Here is a 20,584-nt window from a genome sequence, read left to right as displayed (position 1 = left end):
AGGGTCGTTCGATAAGTCCTTAGACAATCCAAGACCTGGCGTTCGTAGCATCGAAAATGGTTTGTTTTTAGTAAGCATCATGGCTCGCTAGACAACTGTCAAAGTTTCAGTTATATCCATCACGTGGTTTCATTTTTATTGTCGATCGAAGCAAGGAACTTCCTCTTGCATCAAGACAGTGCACGGGTGCAGACCTGTGCAGTTTCGATGGCCAAAATCATGGAATTAAAGTTCGAATTATTACAACATCCACCGTATTCACCGGATTTGGCCCCCAGTGTTTTCTTTTTTTTATTTCCAAACTTAAAAAAATGGCTCATCGCACAAACAGATGCTTATTTTGAGGACCTTTCGAAATCTTATTTTTTAAATGGCTTAAAAAAGTTGGAAGAACGCTTGGAGAAGTGTATAGAGCTAAAAGGAGATTATGTTGAAAAATAAAAAAAAATCTATCTAAAATAATTTGTTTTTCCATCTTTTTCTAAGGACTTATTGAACGACCCTCGTAGCTAGATCGAGGCAAAGTTAAACACTAAATTGGAAATTTTACCATTACGATGTGTAAACATTCGTGTCGTTTTAAACGTAAGCTAATAAGTGTTTTATTTAATAAAGACAAATTTTAACGCGCTAAGGTACTGTTATTAATTTAAAATGAAAAGTGCTGCAGCCGCTGTCTCGTATGCATGGATGACATATACTGCAAAACGTCACTCGGTAGATGGAAACTTGCCAATCAGATTTTTGCGATCGTCACTAAGAAGTTCCAGGAATGGCCCTTGAAACACGATCCTACTTTTATCTAAGGAGATATTTGCCTCCATGGTCTCGACGATCTGCGTCTATACCGAAGTAAGGAGCATTTAGATTCACCTGAAACAACATTAATGGACGTATTAATAAGGTGTTAAAAATTAATTCTCAAGATTAGACGTTGAAGATCTGGCGTCACCTCCCATGCTCACCACCAGAGGGCTACGCTCTTGTCTCTCTCGCAAGCGCTCGACTGACCCCTCTGTTCCTATATGCATATACACTCCTCGACTACCCAACATCCCGTCGTCCGAGACAGGGCCTGCTAGAAAGCCTTGCTGATGAGCTTCTCGTATGGAGATTGTCTATCTTCGCGTTCGTCTTGATATCGTCGTGATATCGTATCGAGGGGTTCGTTAGAAGCCCCAGGGAAAGCCGAGACTCTCGTAACGTCCCGCGGAGAAGAGTATCCGGGGGTTAGTTGCCGCGACGAAGAGTTTTTAAAATACCCAAGGAGCAAAAAGAAGAGGCCAGGAAACAGAAGGAATACGTTAACTTTGACACGCGGACCTGGCAGAAAAGGGGAAACTAGGAGATGATAAACATTTTGGAAAGACTTGCTTTGTTTGCTTTGATAATAAACTCGAAGGAAATGGAAATTTCTTCCGACGCTATATCGTTGCAATATGTACCGCGAGGGTGGAGTGGATAAACAACCCTCGATTGTTTTTCTTAACAATTACGAAGGAATAGAAAGATCTTTAATTTTCAGTTGCTGCAACTGTGACCCAATGCGGGAAGAATGAAAGGGCGTATGTATACCGATCGCCTGCAAATTGGACTGTTGCCATCTGTGATTGTCACCGATATTATCGTTCAATTAATAGGAACAATCGACGCGAAACGAGCCGCTAGAATGCCCGCATTCAAAGTCAATCAACACGCCCCAACGCTCTTTAAGTCCTTTTCCCTTAACTTTCAGGCTCTTTGTGAGCCTTTATTTTCAATGCAGGTTAAATCCTTTCGAAACTACTATTCCAACGCGAATCGACCTATTTTTATTGTGCCCGTCCGACGCATCGTGTCGTCGCGTGGCGTCCCGTCGAGTCCATCCTTTTCATCCCTTTCATCCTGCTTCGTCTCTTCGTTCGAGCGAGGACCCTTTCGAGCACTCGATAACCGTTGCGTGACTGGTGTTCCCGGTGCTAACGGGAGAAGTACCCCAACTGTCTTTGATTTCATCAAGCTTTTGTCAAATAACGATGCACAGAATCGCATGCGTGAAATACGAAACGTATAAACGATTAAATGGAATCCTGGCTCCTGAGATCGATTCTGCAATCTCTGTTAAAGACTGTATCGTTTACGAGCAGAAAATTCTATAAAGAAATTCTGTTGTTATTACATTACATTGATGGGATTTCTTGGACTATCAGAGGAAAACCTATTACACCGTCATCCTCCGGCAGAACGTACACGTTTGTCGAGAACATTTGATGACCCCGACTCGAAACTGTGCCGCCACAAAGTTTTTTTCGATCATACATGATCGAGGCGTCATCTAGCGTCCAAGACAACGGACTATTTCTCGACAAACTTGGATGTTCTGTTCGTAGATAGCAGTGCAATCGTTCGTACAATGGCGCACTTTTTTAATATTGAAATAAACTTTGGATTGAGTTTGTTAAATAGACCAATGTATACAATCTGAAGTTAGTATATATTACAAGTTAAATAATTAAAAGTATAAAATACTAATACGTATTACGATCAAAGAATTCAAGTTCTGCCGCCATAGCCACAGACGAGGTGAGGTATGCCTCGTTTGTGCCATAGCAACGAACCGATCGTGTTCTTTTCAAACAAGCGTTCGAGAAACAATTGACCAACGAGGATTAGTTCTCTTTTACAATAAACGAACGAGAAAAACTTATTCGGTTACAGAACTTAAAACATCATGAACAACTTAACGTTAGACGGATCCACGGATTGCGTTAATCACAATCTGAAAGAGAAGGTAAGAAAAACAATCTAGTTGTCGCGTGGACGTTGAAACACGTGTTTTAGAATCATTTATACCCGAATTAAAAGTTTCATTAACTTTTTACAACTGTCCAAATATTACACGAAACGGGATTTAATTTTACTTTTCTAACGGACGCGTTAATTCTGTATCAGGAGAACAAACGTGGTAAAGAACGCCGTCGACACCTTCTTCATCTTATAGTAGCCTATCTGGAAAATCAGAGGTAAATACTCATGAAATTATACCTTACGCATTAAACGTGTTGACTATTGCATTGTTAACTATTACAATCGAGAGCAACCAAACCAACATAGGAACGTTGATTTCATCTGTCTTCGTTGATTTAAGGGGTCTGGTACCTCTAGCGGTATGGAAAACGAGGCATTTTTTTAAGCAACACTGAAGATAAAGTAAGCATTCAATTATCCTGAAACTTTGCACTGTATTTAGGTATAACAAATGTTGAAAAAAACCCTTGGCAATGTTTAAAAAATATTTATAATTAAGCCTACACAGCGCCATGTTCCCGAGCCACTTCTTGTTTTGATGCCCAGCTGGTGTGCAGGATTGTGGTAAAATGGTTGTTATGTACAACAAAAACCGAAATATTCCATTAACTATGATAAATGTCCTAGGCATTGACGATGAGACATTTCAATTTATAGAAAAATGAACAATGTGGCAGATATTTGAAACTTAAAATCGAATTTTAACACAAAAACGAGTTCTTATTACGAATATTTTGCAGAATTATTTGACAATTTTGAAAAAAACGGATCGTCAATGCCTAATAAATATAATAGTAAAGATAACTGTAAATTTTCAAAGCAATTGATTAATTAGAACTGGAGTAATGCTGCACACCGTTTTGTAAAACATAGTTTCGAGGAAAATGCATTTAACGCGCTACAGGACGCAGATACACGTCATCGTTTGGGGCTCTAAATTTTCAGCAAAAACATTGTTCCGACACTGAGACCTTTCGCATAATGTTTTTAAGGCTTCAAACTATTATTTAAGCCAAAAAAAAAAAATCGAATTTTTCAATATTCTGGAGTTACCAGACCCCTTAATTGCAAAACTGAACACAGAAACGCAATGGCGTCGCACGCCTGCATTTAGCCGTAAGATTCACGATGTCTCGAACAATAATTAAGTACTTTCCGACATATAATAAATAATATATTCGAAAAGAAAAACGAGGAATAATTTGTTCCCGATACTTTTCCCAAACAAGCCGATATTTTTGTCGGTTAACAACAATAATAAGTAATTAACGGGAAAAGTACTAAAATCGAACGAAATGTAAGCTATAGAAAATTCATCGTTTGCAGTTTGACGGAATCCGCTAATACGCTTATAACGGAAGCTCATTTATCCAAAGACATTCAGGTTTGCGATAACATGGATCTGGAAATGATCCTTCTGGAGTACAACATTTATTACCAGATGAAATTCAACAAACACCCCATTCTGTGTAAGAGAGTCGTATCGTCCGATAACAAAAACGTAATGTAAGCAAATATTTATTGACCGAATAGACTCTTTTATTATCTCTGAAACTCAGATATTTTGTTTAATTTGTCATGAATTACAATCTCAAATTTTTCGGAGAAACCAGGAACTCCAAACAGCATAACAAGGTCAAGAATACAAATAAGGCAAGAAAGGAGACAAACCTCCAAACAACCAACTCTGATTCCAATAATGATATCAACGACGCAATTACGGTGAAGTCGATTTTTCACAACGAATGCGATGATGTACCTGCCGCGGTAAATGCTCCTCAACAATCATTATACTCTAAGATATCGAAGTCCATCGAAAATCTCTACACGACGGATTCTGAATTGCACAAGATGGCCGAGGTGGTCTCAAAAGTAAGTCCTTTCCTTTCCTATATTTTTTTTGGATGCGATACTAGCACTATCGGCTTTGTAATAACACCATTTATCATCTACTTTCGAAATCCTCCATTTCCTACTTCCACTTGTCTCCTGTTCCTTACTCCAGTTATTCCCCTCCTTTCTACTCTTTTAACTCATTCTCCTCCCCCCTCATCTTCTCCTTTTCCCTTCTTAACACTCCCGCAGCCCTAACCTCGCTTCTAGCAGTCGCTTACAACTAAAATTAAAGCTAACATTAACCTAATACAAATGAAAATAAAACTAAAATAACACGACTTAATCTCTAGTCTTAATTACTAATTATCACTATCCCATTAGGAACATCCTCCTCTCCCTCCTCTTCCTCCTAACTTTCCCTGCCTGTCGCAACCCGACTCCTCCATCCATCTTCTTTTCTTTCTTCACAAATCGTTCCCTATCTTATCAAAAAAACCCTTCATTACCCTATATACCCTGGTCCTATTCATCGCCAACAACCCTACCATGTCTTCCCCTACCTTCGCTATTTCCTTCCTCAACCTCCCTCGCATCTCCTCTCTCTCCAGGTTATACAAACCACACTGAAACATTACAAGCTCCACATTCTTCTCCCCCTGCCCACACTCACACCTTCCGTCTCTAATCATCCCTTTCCTTGCCAATGACCCTCTTAGATTATAATGATTTCCTCTTAGCCTGGAGACCAGCCTAATCACTCCCCTATTCACCCCTCTTAACTTATCAAACCACGGCTTAAACCTCCCCCTCTTACTACTGACCCAAAACGTCCTAAAATACTCCCTGCCTTTTTCCCACCCTTTCCTTTCCATGTCCTTCCTGAACTTCTCCCACCCACCCTTTTTCCTTTGGTCCAACACCTTCATCCCCGTGTCCGGAGCCCCCTGTGCATCAAAAGTAAGTCTACTCGAAGCCAGGGCGTTTCATACGTTCGATGCACGAGAGATTTTAATTATAAAATTCAATTTTAAACTGTGCGCTTACGCAGGAAATTGTGCTGACAAATTTGAACGTTCACTGGGATGACGTGAAGGGCCTCGGGGGTTGTAAAACAGTCATAAAGGAGGCCGTCGTATACCCCTTAAAATACCCCTTTTTTTTCAACGAGAAATTTTCCCCTTGGAAAGGCATTCTACTCTATGGACCACCCGGTACAGGTAAACTACGATCGTTTCTTCATGACAGCGATTAGAACTTTTGCTCTAGAATATTCACAATAATAAACGATAAACAGGTAAAACCATGTTGGCGAAGGCGGTCGCAACGGAGTGCAATTGCACGTTCTTTAACATAACAGCCAGCTCGTTGGTCAGTAAATGGCGAGGCGATTCCGAGAAATATATTCGCGTAAGTTAACTTGCGACCTTCTATCAAGCTAATAACATCCTTGTCGAGATTAGAATACCTCGACAAATAAAATCGTAATTATAAAAGGTATAGCCGGATTAGGAAGGTCAAAAGTGTCCTTAGATAAAATTCATCTAAACTTAAATCACAATTTACTAATACACGCCATTAAAACGGACAGGTTCTGTTCGATCTTGCATACCAACAATCGCCTACGATTATCTTTATCGACGAAATCGACTGGATAGCCACGAAAATTGAGAATAGTTCATTATCCGAACCAGCAAGAAGATTTAGAGCCGAACTTCTCACTAGGCTGGATGGAGTAACGTCTCAAAACAATTCGAATGTTGTTCTGATGGCTACCACTAATGCCCCTTGGTGAGTAGAAGCAATACAACCTCGACCAAAATAGAGCATTTTAAAAATAATTTGAAAAGTTTTGCGTACCTGTATACGTACATGACGGGGGTGACGAACTTCACCGAGAATCACAAAAGTGTAGGTATGGCCCACAACTGGTACCAGTTCGTCGTCCCTGATGTACTTGCGGATTCCACCTGAAACATTAGATATGTAAAACTTGAAATTTGATTTACGTCATAACATTTTAACATCCTTATCCGTTATAGGCATCCTTAAAACAAAACTTACAGTTACAATTTTGTCTCATATATTAGGAACATAGATGCAGCTTTATTAAGGCGCCTGGAAAAACATATTTACGTATCGTTGCCCGATTCAGATACTCGATACTATATGTTGCAGTCTTATATTTCACCACATTTAGATTTGCATGACTCAGATATAATTAGGAAAACTGCACATTATTCTGGCGCTGACATAAAAATGCTTTGCAAACAAGCGTGGATGTTACAAGAAACTCCGACTTGGATACGTCATGAGAACAAAGAAGTATCCGCGTTGAAAAGCAAGTATGAAATCTCAGACTTGGATTATTTGATGGATGCGTTAAAGTACGTGAGACCCACAGCATCGGAATTAATACCTAAGTACACTACATGGCAAGAATCACTAACAACGAACTATTCATATTAAAAAACAAAGTTATTTTTACTTCTCTCCTTCACTGTTACATTCCATAGATATCCTAAGAAGGAAATAACCGAAACTACTGTACTTTATTTATTTATTATCAATTAATAGTAAATCTTAATAAATAAACACGTACGTAATTCTTGTTCTATTGTATTATTTTATAAAAAGTATATTTAGAGTAGAAAAACATTTATACAATCAGCAAGTTTTTCTTTTCTCCTGATTACTTCTCGCTTGTTTCATACCATGATAATAGCCTGCGAAAGAATGAAACGCGATTGATTAAAAATGTAACTGCTGTGGAAATTAATTATGAAGTAATTACCTGTGTGAAAACCACTGATGTACCAAGACATTAACATACTCGAAAGTGCGTCTGTATCATTGTCTGGAAGCCTGAAATATTTCTTGATTAAAATTACATATAATTGCCTGCCTGAGATTCAAAGTTATTCAATTTCAGACTTACTATGTTAATTTCATTAGGATTTTTAGAATTTTCTAATATAAGCCAGTTTGCACAAAAGTACCTAAATTTTGTACTTACTTAGCCATCAACTGAGGTGGTAAGGGAGGTGCAGGCGGCATCATGTCTATCATTGAATTGAAAGACGATCCAGGCACTGAATACTGCTTGTCCATTTTTATTTCTTCCCATTCGTAATCCATTTTTTCTCCATTAGATTTTTTAGAGTTTGCAATTGTAGGAAAATTTGTTTCATCGATATTTATATTGTCTTCATTTTTTTCTGCCAGAGCCGCTTTTTGCTGAGCTATTTGTCTTTGCAAACCTTCTGACTCTAAAAGAGAACTCATATCTACCTTCTCCGTGTTATCATATCCTAAACACATTGAAACGAGTTTCACTGTCACAGAAATCTATCTATATTATATGCAATGTATTTATTAATTTTTTATAATACATTTCTTAAATAATTCTATTCAAAATAATCAGTTTGGAACCATTACCTACAAATTTCACAATACAAGTTCCACTGTTCTCAAATATCTTTGAGATTATAGCTTCATAAATTTGTCCATCCTCTGAGTACACAGCACGACAGGGTGCCCCAGTGATCCATTTCTGTACAGGCAAAACACATTAGCTAATTATTATAATTGGTAAAATAAGCACGACGATTTCAAGTTATTAACTTGATAAGTTTAAAACTGTATCTTGTATCGGACTTCCGATATAATGAAATCATAACCTTATATGGTTTATTTGCATGTCGAGATTGTATACAATCCTGTGACTTTTGTTTGGACTGCAAAGTTTGAATGTCCATGCCCATTCGTTTAGTGACTTCCTCCTTTGCTAAATTCACAGCTTTATCGTACGCCTTTATCAACGCACTGTCGTCCCAAACATCTTCGTTATCCGCACATGTACCCTTAGAAACACAAATAAATATTGCGAAATTTATTCAAACATATTACTTCCCTTCGACAAAGCATTTATTTTTGTAAGATTACTGAAATCAGTAATTGCAATATTTTTCGCATCGTATATGTACATAACTAAAATGTTAGTTTTATACAAGCTTTAAAAATATTGTAACCTCAATCCAATATTAAAAACAAGTGCCATACATTTCCGTTTCCCCGGACAAAAAGCACATTATCGTCCGCCATTTTATACAAGCAAATTCATCCGAGTATCAAATTTGTTCTCAAAAAATTTTCTGTTACATCAATTCAAGTCTGACAAACTGTAAACAATGGTTGCACTAAAGTCGATGGCAAATTACATGGACGAAAATTCTTAGAAACGGTTACTAGGGATGCGTTCTGTTAAGTTTCATTAAGATTCGTTTTCACGTATGTATGTACTACTATTCGTAAATTTTATAGTTTAAGGTTATTTGTAGGTCAACATACACATAATTAAATTTGCCTTTTTGTCAGTTACGATAGTCTAGTAATTAATATATATCGTTTCACTTAAGAAAACGTCACGATTTTGAAATTTTGAAAAACGTAATTCTGATATTTTTTCTATCGAAAATAAATGAAATATTTAAGATACTCAAATTAGGTGAAACACCCTGAGCATGTACTCATACAGAGTGTTCCTTTTATTTTGCAGATCCTAATATTTTCGTTATTTTTGCTGGTACAAAAAACTTTGTCAAGACAAATTTGTTTGGTTCAGATATGAGAATATTATGATTCATGTTTTTTTCTCGAATTTTGAATTCAACGTGACTTTCACCATTGTTCGGTATATGATGAACTCTATTGAAGGTTATGAATGCGACATGTTCAAGGCTGTCTCTTGAATATCTGAATTTCTACATAAATTTACAATAAATTCTCTTCTTTAGCTTTCACAGTGACATTTTTTGGTAAAAAAAAATAACTAAAATAATACAATCTAAAAATATAATGTAACATGATAATATAATTAATAATATCGTACGACTGAAATTAAAGAAAAGTTAGATTGGTACATGGTCGTGACTTTAGTGTACGAGCCAATCACAGTCAAGAACAGCTTTCACGCTCTTCTAATTAAGACTCTTTGTTTCAAGGTAACTTAGAAAAAGACCAAAAAAGGAAAGGGTTAGCATGCAACCTGTCCCCGAATTCAGTATCGTCAACTGGGCTGCATAATTTGTTTCGTTTGAGGGGTATGTGGCTCAATTCACGTTACCCCTTCTCCTTCACGGTGAGCTTCTAGTTGTCACACGTCCGAAACGCTAAATGGTACATACACGTGTAGGTTATATGCTGAAATTCATTCCCAAAACTTAGTGATACATATTTAAGAAGGAATAGTCAGTTCGTTGGATCGATAATTTGTTATAGTCTTCAGGTATCGCGGAAGTATTACCAGATCATAGTTATTTTATAGCGATTCATACAACACGTTGTCCGAGGATTAATCACGTCGAGGTTAGACGTTTCGAAAGGTTTAAACCGCTCTTTTATGATCGGTGACAGAGTGGTTGTGCAAACGCCATCTAATGTTTCAGCCGTGTGACAACTTGTCGAGAAAAAAGGGGATAAGTTTGACGTGCCATATTCCCCTTAAATGGATCGAATTAATGATACACGCTCGACTCAAACGATTCTGTCCAACTATCGCTTCTACACGGAAAACGTTAAATGCGTTTCAACTTTCGATTGGTAGAATACAAATCACCGATTTTGTTCTGCCAATCGGCAGACAGAAAGCAATTAATGCTTTCCGTACACTTAGAATGGTATAAACAAGCTCGTTTCAACAATATCGTCGGGGTTAAAGTGAGAAAGTGAGGGCGAGTGAGATACAATTGCATCTTCGTCAAATTCCAGAGAATGGTGGGGATAATACGCGACAGTTAAAAAGACAGAAATTGCACAACTTGAGAAACAGTACTGCGTTTGTGTATCATTAGTATATTTCCAAAGTTAGAATAATTATCAAAATCATGGCATTGAATCCTAAACGAAGGATACAACATTCGTTTGGCGAACGTTTGCAAATTGTGCAGAAGCTGAACGACGGTGCGACTGTTGCTCAGCTCGCAGCTGAATATAGCGTCAATAAGAGAACTATCTATCGATATCGAAAGAACGCAGCATCGCTTCGACAAGTCTCGGAAAGGCTGAACTCTATGGATTTCAAAAAAAGACCTACGGTACAATACAAAGATGTAGACGCCCGGCTACACACGTGGGTCTTAGAAAGACGTGCATTAGGAGACAAAATAACCGATAGTATTATGCAGGAGAAAGCTAAAGAATTGCACGACGAATTTGGTGGTACATCGAATTTTGCAGCTAGCCGCGGTTGGCTCGAATGTTTCAAAAGGAGACACGGTATAGGACGTAGGGGCTATCGAAAAAAGGGGTCCGAAGCAAACGAATCAACTACGAATAGACTTATAGACGAATTAGCGGGTGTATTGTTCCAAAAAGACGTTTACGAAGAAAATGTCTATAATATGACTGAAACGAGTTTAATGTGGAGAGTTCTTCCGCAAAGAATATTTGCTGACGAAGAACGGCCGGCGGATGAGAAGAGAATGAAAACAGAACGCGTTACCGTGGCGCTTTGTGCTAATATCACTGGCACGCACAAACTGCCGCTACTTTTTATCAATAAATACCCAAATCCGAGAGCTTTGAAGCACTGCCGACACATTTTGCCGGTAGTGTACAAAAGTCAATATAACGCTTGGATGGACGAAGATATTTTCAACGATTGGTATACCAATCATTTCATGCCCACCGTTTGGCAGCATCAAGCACAGGGGCGACGAATGGGAAAAGTGATACTGTTGGTTGACAGCGGTTGGGAAGATATACTTTCTCAACAAACAGAGGAAGATTCCCAGGCGAAAATAATTTTTTTACCACCCGATAGGACTTCGATGGGTCGGAGTGTCGTTACCGAATGTAAACATCTGTTTCGACACAAATTACTCTATCGGGTATTTCGGTGTTACGATGGAGTTAGGCAATTTTACGCGGATTACGATATAAAAGACTGTATTGATTTAATTAGCGACTCGTGGAATGACGTAACGGCGGCGAACATTAAGAATTCGTGGGGGAAACTTTTGAGTCAATCACCCACGACCGAAGACTTTGAAAAGCAGGATTTTACGGGCAATATTCAACAGGAGTCCGAACAATTCGCGATAAACATTCCATTCGAAGAAATAAAGGAATGGATTTCTGAGTGCGAGCAAGCAGAGTCGTCTGCCACAGAAGAGGACACGGTCGAAGGACCACATTGTGGAATAGAAGAAGAAGAAATCGATCATACATTTAATAACTTGGCGATGTGGGCGGAAACGGAACCTAAAGTTATTAACGTTCATACGCAATTTTTAATTGATTATTATAATCAAAAATAATATTCATACACAGACAGTTCAGCATGTGTTACAACATTTATTTTTATACCTCTCCTCTGACCCTCGACTAGATATATCGAATTTGGTATTATGTTTATCCTAAAAACTTCATCCATCCGATTATTGTCATTTTATAACGATAATGTAAAAATGCAAAAAAATTCTATTTCTCTTGCCTCGGTGATTCATTAATTGAATTTTTTACCGCATATACATAGTAGATAACACGGGGCTCGTTTCGTATAAGCTGTTCCAGAAAGTGACGGGGATAACTGCGCAGACAGTATAAAGGACAATGTAAACTGGACCTGCGTCAGCTTGACAGACAATATTTGTTGGAGGCCTCGGAACATACGCTGCTATTAGTTGCCCCCTGGTGGCAAGTCTAAGAAACCTTGTCATTGAGCCTGTGGCACGTGCTCAGTACACGTCACACGTGGTAGGAAGTGTTTCATAACCTACTGTTCAAAGAAGCTCAACAGTATCGTATTAAAATGTGAAAGTTTCTGTACGAAATTCGATTCGGTCGACTAGCATTCTCCGTGATTCCTTCACAGTTGTTAGTTACATTAATCGTACATTTATGGTATTCTAACAGTGAAGAATGGCGGTAGTAAATAAATTTCAAAAGTTATCAAGATCGATTCTCGGTATCGCTTCGAGTTATTCAAAATATAAAAACGATACCTTGTTGCCTCTTTTATTAGCAACCAGAGGAACATCGACTACGCCACCGCGTTCGGAGAAAGAAGAGTAAGTCGTTTTTCTTTCGTTTTATTTAGCATTCTTCCAGTGTTAGGTTCCGATATAACCATTTGAAGAGATTATGCGATATTATTTCATAAACTTGCTCGGTAGTGTTTCAACGTTTTGACGTTTTTCGTTACGAGAATTACAGCATTTTTTAAATAGTAGGAATTTGATTTTTTCATATTCTACAGAACAGTTGTTGCAATAATATCGTACAAAATAATTTATGAAATTGTTAACTGTATTTCACTCATTCTCAGAGTGAATATAACATTTGTTAAATCAAGTGGAGAGAGAATCAAAACAAAAGGCAAAGTGGGCGATACTATTTTGGATATTGTAGTAAATAATGAAATAGATCTAGATGGCTTTGGTAAGTACACATAATTTTAACAATTTTTCATGATTTTCACTCGATGCAAGTTTGTAAACATATGCTTTGAGATTTATTGTGTAAACCTAATTTTTAAGGGATTAATATGTGCTCAAATTTTAAAGATAATTATATCAATACGTCTATAAGAATTAACCTTATATTACACATAGAAAAAGTCATGGTGTTTTTATTATTTCCTCTATTTTATCGATGAACTATATTTTTTAAGGAAGATAGTTAATGTTAACATTATAGAATTTATGTAGGTGCCTGTGAAGGTACATTGACCTGTAGCACGTGCCATGTAATATTTTCAAAAGAAGTGTATGAGAAGCTTCCTGGTAAACCGACAGATGAAGAATTAGATATGCTTGACCTGGCATATGAGGTAACTGACACGTAAGTTGAGAATAGCAAAGAAATTTTATACATTCTACTTTTGTATATATAATATTAATCCATTGAAAATATTATTTTTTTATTGTGTTTTTATTCATGTTTCATTCCCTTAAGATATTTGTGTGATTTTGTTGTCAACTAGAGTCTCCTAAGGCCGGGGGCACACGAGCGTCGAAACGACGTCCGTTTTTATGCCCCTCCTTATCTTACAATTGAAAAGACATAGGAACGCCGATCTCGTCCGTTTTCGTTGTTTTCAATTGCAAGACAAGGAAGAACATAGAAACGCACGTCGCTCCGACGCTCGTGTGCCACCGGCATAAACCAGAATCTTTATTTTTCTTTGGTCAGATCTTATGAAAGTAAGATCACAGAGCTGAATAAATTTTCGTAGTTTTCTATTCATGCATTCACATTCGTTGGAATCTGAATGCCAATATTAGCCTACTTGTAGAAGAAATTGAATTTCAAGTGTTATTTAATGAACTCTACAGAAAGTGTCACATATTTATCAATACCTTATTTTATTAAGCAATAACTAATAAATTTCAAGAATTTTATATTGAGTTCTGCGTAATATTGACATTATATAAAGTATTGTGTTTAAGTAATCAAAGTGCATAAAATTATTGGTTCCAGGTCACGTCTAGGCTGCCAAATAGTAATGACTAAAGAACTAGATGGAATTGAAGTAAAAGTACCATCGACGCTTAACGACCAAAGAGCGTGACGATATTTTATCATAGCTCTATAAAAATTTATATAATTATTCTGATGTCAGCCACTGAAATTTAAAAATTAAATATACAAAATAAATAAATTTATTCTTTAATATAAAGCTGCTGTACATATTGTAGCATATCTGCAATATTTTGTATGTAATAGTAAGAGCATGCAAAGTTAAAGATTTGTTACTCGTACGTTGCCACTGTATAAAACTAGTATAAATACAGAGAGACTAGAGTCTTTGTTTTTAGTACATCTTAAAATTAAAATCAAAATATAAGTCATATGTTTATCATACATAATTTACTTATGCGGTAAAATTTTTGTATAGTTATTTGCATTCTGAATTTCCAGCATTGTAAATAAAGTTACTCCAAAGACAAGCTTGTTGTAATTCTCTTTTCAATTTCCTTTGTTTAAAATTTTCGACTACTTAAAAATGTGGTACTTACTTTTTTCAACGAATTTCATGTTTTAAAACGTCTACTAAATGCTTGATAGAACTTAAATCCCCATTATTTGTTCAGAATAATTTATTTTTTTCTTAACTAGGTACATACTGAATACATCTATTAAATTGGTATTTTGTAAGTACCAGTACATAAAGCTAAAACACTTTTGTACTATGCATGTTATACATGGACCCAACAAATAATTTAACTCATGTATTGTCACGTGTTGCGTGTAAAATGTTCTATTGCTACACTACTTACAGATTCGGTATAAAGTATACATTACGTTGTTATGAAATGTACATATTTTCATTTGCTTACTCTACCCAGTTCGAATATAACTCAGAATGTAAGTGATATATCTATATATTCTGTATCTTTTTATATACTATTTACACGCACAAGAGTCTGAGAAACATAGTGGCCTATGTCAGATACAACACATTTTGACAAAATCATGTTTTTGTGTATTGTTTAGAAAAAATTCAGGTTTCCTGTATTTTTTATTTTCGTCGATTTTAATATCGAATCAACTTCAAATTGTATTTAATAAATTTTTTTATTTACACCACTATGGATCCTTAGTCTCTCATATATCGACCCGACCTCTATAAACATCACTTTAACAATACTTTGTAAAAAAAGCTAATGCGAAGTTGTCGAATTTTTATGTCATAAAAAGTCATTAACTCTTTTTTAAATGTTTCTTTGAACGAATCGGGCATTGCAATGACGATTAAGCAATGGAAATTAAAGTACTCTCGACAATTTCTATTGTACAAAATTTGTCCACGTAGTGTCGACAATTGTAAAGACAATAAACACCTTGTAAACATTTACCCTGTTAAGCAACGATTTATCGAAAATCGTAACACGTTCGCTACCATCATTCGGTTTAAAAACGTCCACCATAGGCCACCCTGAATTTGTAGTGATTTTATTTAATATAGTATATGCGTTTAACTATGTACAAATGAAATTTATTAAACAGGCCAACAGAGTATTTCGAATGTGTCGAACATAATGTGACACTGGTCTTCTACATTATTTATTTATATGGATATAAAAGAAAAAAATAATTGCAGTTACACGTAATGTAACACATGGTAGCGAAAGTGTTAAATTACAATGAAAAAAAAAAATTTCAAAATAAATGCATGAGAATATCGAAGCAAGACGGCGAGACCTGGAAAGATCTAAACGAAAAAAGGTCGAAAAATGTTGAAACATAGACTACTTACAAAAACAGTTAAGAAATATCCAATCAACTTGCATTTATTTATTATTTATTATGTTATACTGAGAGGAAGTAGATTATCGCTAGTCGTATCAAACTCTCGTATTATTATTATGTATTTATATTTTTGCAATTATTTTGGTATAATATTTTGATATTCCGTAATCACAGCTGTATTATAAATACATACTTATGACTGTGTTGAAAATTTGACAAATATAGGTACATGCGTCATTTGTAAGATTAGAAAATCACAAATTTTTATGACAGGCTTATTTAGGAGACCTATAATAACTGGCCTTTTTCTTCTTTTGTTTGTTTGCGAGTAGTACATGTTCTTCAATTCTTCGATTTCTGTTTAGATCGTCGTATGTATTCAAATACATCGAATCGTATTTTTCTGAGTTTTGCGTATCGAATGATCATTGATTTTTCTTTTTGTTTTACACTTAACTAGGAAAAATTATAAATATGCTCACGTACAAATAATGTTCAATAATTCGAAAATAAACACTCTACTAATAAGAATAACAATATATATATATATATATATATTGTTATTCTTATAATTTGCTCTATACAAAGAATTGATTGTCTTTTACGGGGGGCACATACAGCAAAATGTATGTTTCTTGCCGTTCGAATAACTCTAAGCGTTTAAATCTAAACTTATATCGGTCTCCAACTTAGTATTTGTAATTATTGGAAGCGATTAAGCTATAGCCTGCATAAAAAGGAACAAACACAAAGTATAAACGATTAAATAGTAGAATCAAGATGATTTACATTCGATATAAATCTGATAAAGTTCAAATCTCAAATTATCGATTGCCACGGCCTGATAACACGTACGTTTGCATACATTGTACGCGTAATACAATAATTCAACACATTTTTAATGTGATGCGTGAAATTAAACTGATAATTGTAAAAGAAAATTAGAAAAAATGCATACAATAAAAAACAAACATACGTTTAACCCCTTCGTGCAGATGTCAGTTTGTTTCAACTTCAGCTTCTTTTAACCTCTAAATTAAGTACTGTATAATGTAGATTGGTTTTTTCGTCGATTTACTGTTAAATTGAAAAATCACACTAAATACGATTACAAGTACCAGCCTTAAAGAATAAATCATAAAAGGAAAATACACAACTGATATTGTAACAGCAATAGAAATTTACTGAAACGATGGTAAACAATTTGATCGTCACGAAGGGATCAACTCGTTCGATAAAAATGGATTCACTCTATTTTTAATGGAATGCCCTTAATTATTTGTCAACCAACGACTCAGCCTTCTATACTTCGAGATTTGAACTCTGTAAAAGCTTCTTACACATACGCTACGAAGAACTTGTAATCGCATGATCGCGCGATAGTCAGAATCCGAAAATCTTATTCTTTCGTGAAAACGAAAGTAACCTAGGACTAGAGGTTTCGCATGATTAATAATAATAATAAAGAAATGGCAAGATCCATGCGGGTATAAATTAGTTGTCTTTATGTGCAGACGTATCGTTTCCGATCCATGACAGTCAACGAGCAACTTCGATATTTTTAACAATTTTCTTTATAACAATTTCGAATATTCGGCTTGTTAGAAATCGACTTCTTAATCAATTTTATAATTTAAGCTCGTCGTACGTAAAACATTTATATTATCTTGCAAATGCCTCATTACTGTAATTCTTTCTTTGGAAACGGTCACTCGTTGCTCTCCCACGCCACTAACAAATCAACCTTACTTATTCCGTTGCAAATCGTTCGAAAGTTTCGGAACGTGCAACAAAGTTAAACGTAATTTAACAAATAATGTTTCTGCTCCAATGATACGACTCAACAAACTGTAACTTTTCAAAACTCAATCTACAACTTTTCCTTTTTAATTTTAAGCTGCTTCAGAAGAATTCAATTACAGTAGTACTCGCTTTCAAGACCGATATTTTTTCTCAGATTCAAGGATTCATTTCCTTTCAGCAAGTCCTGTTTCTCACGTTATATGCTGTCATTTTGTTGCGTTTCATTTTTTTTTACTGATTGTTGTCTACGAACTGGGATAAAAATTTTATAGATGACTAACTCTGAATTACTGATCTTAAACTGAAAGGATGCCGTAGAAGTCATGGCGTAACACACGACTTACATTCCAGCCTATAACTTTTTAAATATTAACTTTCTTTTCGTATAAAAATTTGTAAACCCTTTCCAAACACGAATAAATATATAAGCAAGATTATAAACTAAAATACTTTGTAGTTTCTTTACAAAAATCACAAGTACAGTATTCCCACGCTAGTCGACTAAGTCTTGTCCCCGCCGAAAAGATGCAGGAGTCATCTCCACGTAAATTTTTTTCTTTGATGTGGGATACTCGTCGATTTACAGGGTCGGCAACTGTGGATCTAAAAAAAACTGACTTGCTGACCTTGAAAGCGGCGCCACGTGGCAGCTACTAATGCAAATTATACAATTTGTATATCTCATTGCATCTTTATAAGAGAATTATCAATAGATTGGTGAGACTGGTCAGACTATTTTTAATTATACGTAGTTGAAAGATATTTAGAAACAATTTAAATACATTATAATTAAAAATAGTCGAAACTAAGTCCTGTTTAAACTTATTTTGATCAGAAAGAAACGGATAGATTAAATTCAGCAATACAAAAGGAACGACCATCGCTTGTATCCTCAAAAAATGACATTCCTAGATATAGAAAACAGGCGTGGCAGTGTTAATTAATATCGGGAAAGTTTGTAAATATAGTACTGTCTCGTTTCTTGCACCAGTCTGCGTCATGTCTGGGATCCGTTGGTGAGTTTTCTTCTCAAGAATCAACGGTTCTTTCACACAGATACGTTTTTGTAGTAGAAGTTGCCTCGTCACTCGTCACTGCCACAAGGTCGACTTTTCTAAAAACCCTTAACTTCTGAGAGCAAGACTCTTCAATAGACCCCAAGTCTTAGGGATACTTGCGACGGTCTCACTACTACCACTGTTTATTTTCTTTTTTTAACTTGAGAGACTATCGACTCGAGTGGCCGGCAGCTGTGTAATTAAAAATCCATTTGAGCGGTTCGTTCGAGTTCGATCGGTTTCGAACATAAAGTCTCGCCCAAACGTCTCCGCAAGAAATCTGGCCGACTTGGTTTAATTGAAAGAAGAGGACAAGTACTATTCGGAGACGCAATTTTGAGACACTAAACGACACACAGTCAGGCGAGAGAAATTCTGGCAAAAGTTCAAAATGCGACAATTCGAAAATCCAAAGGTTACAATATATTGTAATAGAATTTGAAGAGCTTCTAAATTCAGCTCCTGGAGTATTTAGATGTATTTCTGAACCGCCCAGTAGATACTTTAGCGACATTACAAACTGCACATGTTACGGGACGCCCTGTGCAATAAGTACAAAAAACATATTTGTCCCATTGATAGTTAACATTCTGAGTTTACGTCTACGCCAATGTCGTTCATCGTTGCTGCACCTTACTCTGTCGTATTCTTCGTTACGCGATCGATTTAGCCAATAATAACCAAGAACCTGAAGAGCAGAAAAATTTAAGCGGAGTCATTTAGTTTTGGGGGTAATGTGCTTCAACATCTCGTCTCCCAATAGTACCAAGGTTCTAGAACGGTTCAGATATCGTTGTTACTTTACCCAATAAAGATTCCCGAGCAACGCCATCTCTTTCAGGCTTCAAATTAGAGTGGATCCTCAAACGAGGGACTACTGTATTACCTATTGTTGATTCGCGCAAAAGGGGCAACCCCTTAAAGTCTTCTGATTCACTGTCGATGGACAGATTGCGAGGATCATTGGTCGCAGCGACTGGATCAAAGTAAAAGATCGCGGCGGCACACTGCCGAGGCTCCGTACTCGGTTCTAGACCAGAGTGGAGAGTTCGTGGGGGCTGTTGGTGGTCGCGGCGCTGCTGAGATCCAGGGTGGCCGCCGGAAGTCCAGGGCTGACGCTGCCGCTGGCCTCTCGCGGTAGATGTTGCGACCTGTTCAGCTTGTTCCCCGGACTCGGTGGCGACCTGTCCCCGGGCGTGTCCGGCGGCGTGACGATGTTCCTGTGGCTGCTGACGTTCAGGTGATTGTGCGTCGCCGCCATTGGAGCCGGCGATGAGAGCAACAGGGGCGGTGACATCGACACGTGCCGATGATGATGGTGATGATGATAGTGCTGGTATTGCGCCGCTCTTCCGTGCGTCGGGTGGTTACTGGGGTTCGATGGGCCCGTCGGGGCGCCGACTTTCGTCGCGCAGCCCGAGTGGTGCTGCATCGTCAACGGGCCGCGATGATGTTGCTGTTGTTGCTGCTGCAGATGCGGCTGACCGGTCTGATGCTGCTGGAGCTGCTGCTGTCGCTGGAGCTGGACCGCCGCCTCGCACTGTTCGCGCGCCAACGCCTTCACGGCGTTCGTCTTCTCCTGGAAACGAGGACGAGCAACGTTAGTAGGAGGCATGAGAAATCGCGAACGCCTTGGGAAACATGTCCGCGACGGGCATGCCCGGTTCTATAGGTAACGGGTCGCCAGGGATTCGTGATGGGAATTAAAAGGTGCTTACGGTAAACGCGATATCGATGGGAATACCGTGTTCGATGCGGTTCACGTAAACGACTTAATCGAGCCTTTTAGCTAGGGATGGGATCAACATTCGATACAAGCACCTAAAATATCTCCGTTGCTTTTAACG

General features: G+C 37.1%; 5 protein-coding genes across 6 annotated transcripts in view; 3 read left to right on the top strand and 2 right to left on the bottom strand.

The window, feature by feature from the left end:
• The first annotated feature begins 2,710 nt into the window (after positions 1 to 2,710).
• Positions 2,711 to 7,089, top strand: LOC122401543 (katanin p60 ATPase-containing subunit A-like 2). Its single transcript, XM_043403745.1, has 8 exons — positions 2,711 to 2,770; positions 2,932 to 3,002; positions 4,114 to 4,293; positions 4,401 to 4,659; positions 5,672 to 5,840; positions 5,918 to 6,030; positions 6,212 to 6,411; positions 6,711 to 7,089. Exons 1-8 carry the CDS (start codon positions 2,711 to 2,713, stop codon positions 7,087 to 7,089), a joined length of 1,431 nt encoding a protein of 476 aa, XP_043259680.1.
• A 126-nt stretch (positions 7,090 to 7,215) lies between these two features.
• Positions 7,216 to 9,033, bottom strand: LOC122401517 (survival motor neuron protein). Its single transcript, XM_043403704.1, has 6 exons — positions 8,683 to 9,033; positions 8,301 to 8,483; positions 8,059 to 8,173; positions 7,637 to 7,931; positions 7,415 to 7,485; positions 7,216 to 7,346 (listed from the first exon to the last, which is right to left on the bottom strand). The coding sequence occupies exons 1-6, from the start codon at positions 8,722 to 8,724 to the stop codon at positions 7,288 to 7,290; spliced, it is 765 nt and encodes a 254-aa protein (XP_043259639.1). The 5' UTR covers positions 8,725 to 9,033; the 3' UTR covers positions 7,216 to 7,287.
• A 1,472-nt stretch (positions 9,034 to 10,505) lies between these two features.
• On the top strand, positions 10,506 to 12,328 carry LOC122401490 (jerky protein homolog-like). Its single transcript, XM_043403646.1, has 2 exons — positions 10,506 to 11,905; positions 12,220 to 12,328. The coding sequence occupies exons 1-2, from the start codon at positions 10,506 to 10,508 to the stop codon at positions 12,326 to 12,328; spliced, it is 1,509 nt and encodes a 502-aa protein (XP_043259581.1).
• Positions 12,329 to 12,357: 29 nt separating this feature from the next.
• On the top strand, positions 12,358 to 14,556 carry LOC122401520 (adrenodoxin-like protein 2, mitochondrial). Its single transcript, XM_043403707.1, has 4 exons — positions 12,358 to 12,692; positions 12,950 to 13,062; positions 13,332 to 13,464; positions 14,104 to 14,556. Exons 1-4 carry the CDS (start codon positions 12,544 to 12,546, stop codon positions 14,192 to 14,194), a joined length of 486 nt encoding a protein of 161 aa, XP_043259642.1. The 5' UTR covers positions 12,358 to 12,543; the 3' UTR covers positions 14,195 to 14,556.
• A 1,820-nt stretch (positions 14,557 to 16,376) lies between these two features.
• The window catches only part of LOC122401510, a 40,406-nt gene continuing 36,198 nt past the window's right edge, over positions 16,377 to 20,584 (bottom strand). For both annotated transcript variants that reach the window (XM_043403692.1, XM_043403691.1), the window contains exon 5: positions 16,377 to 20,316. In XM_043403692.1, coding sequence (XP_043259627.1) covers positions 19,768 to 20,316 — 549 coding nt within the window. In that variant the 3' untranslated portion in view covers positions 16,377 to 19,767. The remainder of the gene's footprint in view (positions 20,317 to 20,584) is intronic.

This window comes from Colletes gigas, unplaced genomic scaffold (assembly GCF_013123115.1).
Source record: "Colletes gigas isolate AHSC1104 unplaced genomic scaffold, ASM1312311v1 Colletes_gigas_Sc00025, whole genome shotgun sequence".
In the NCBI taxonomy this organism is placed as follows: domain Eukaryota; kingdom Metazoa; phylum Arthropoda; class Insecta; order Hymenoptera; family Colletidae; genus Colletes; species Colletes gigas.
The sequence above is the reverse complement of the archived record's forward strand: the minus strand, read 5'-3'. Positions and strand labels throughout refer to the sequence as shown.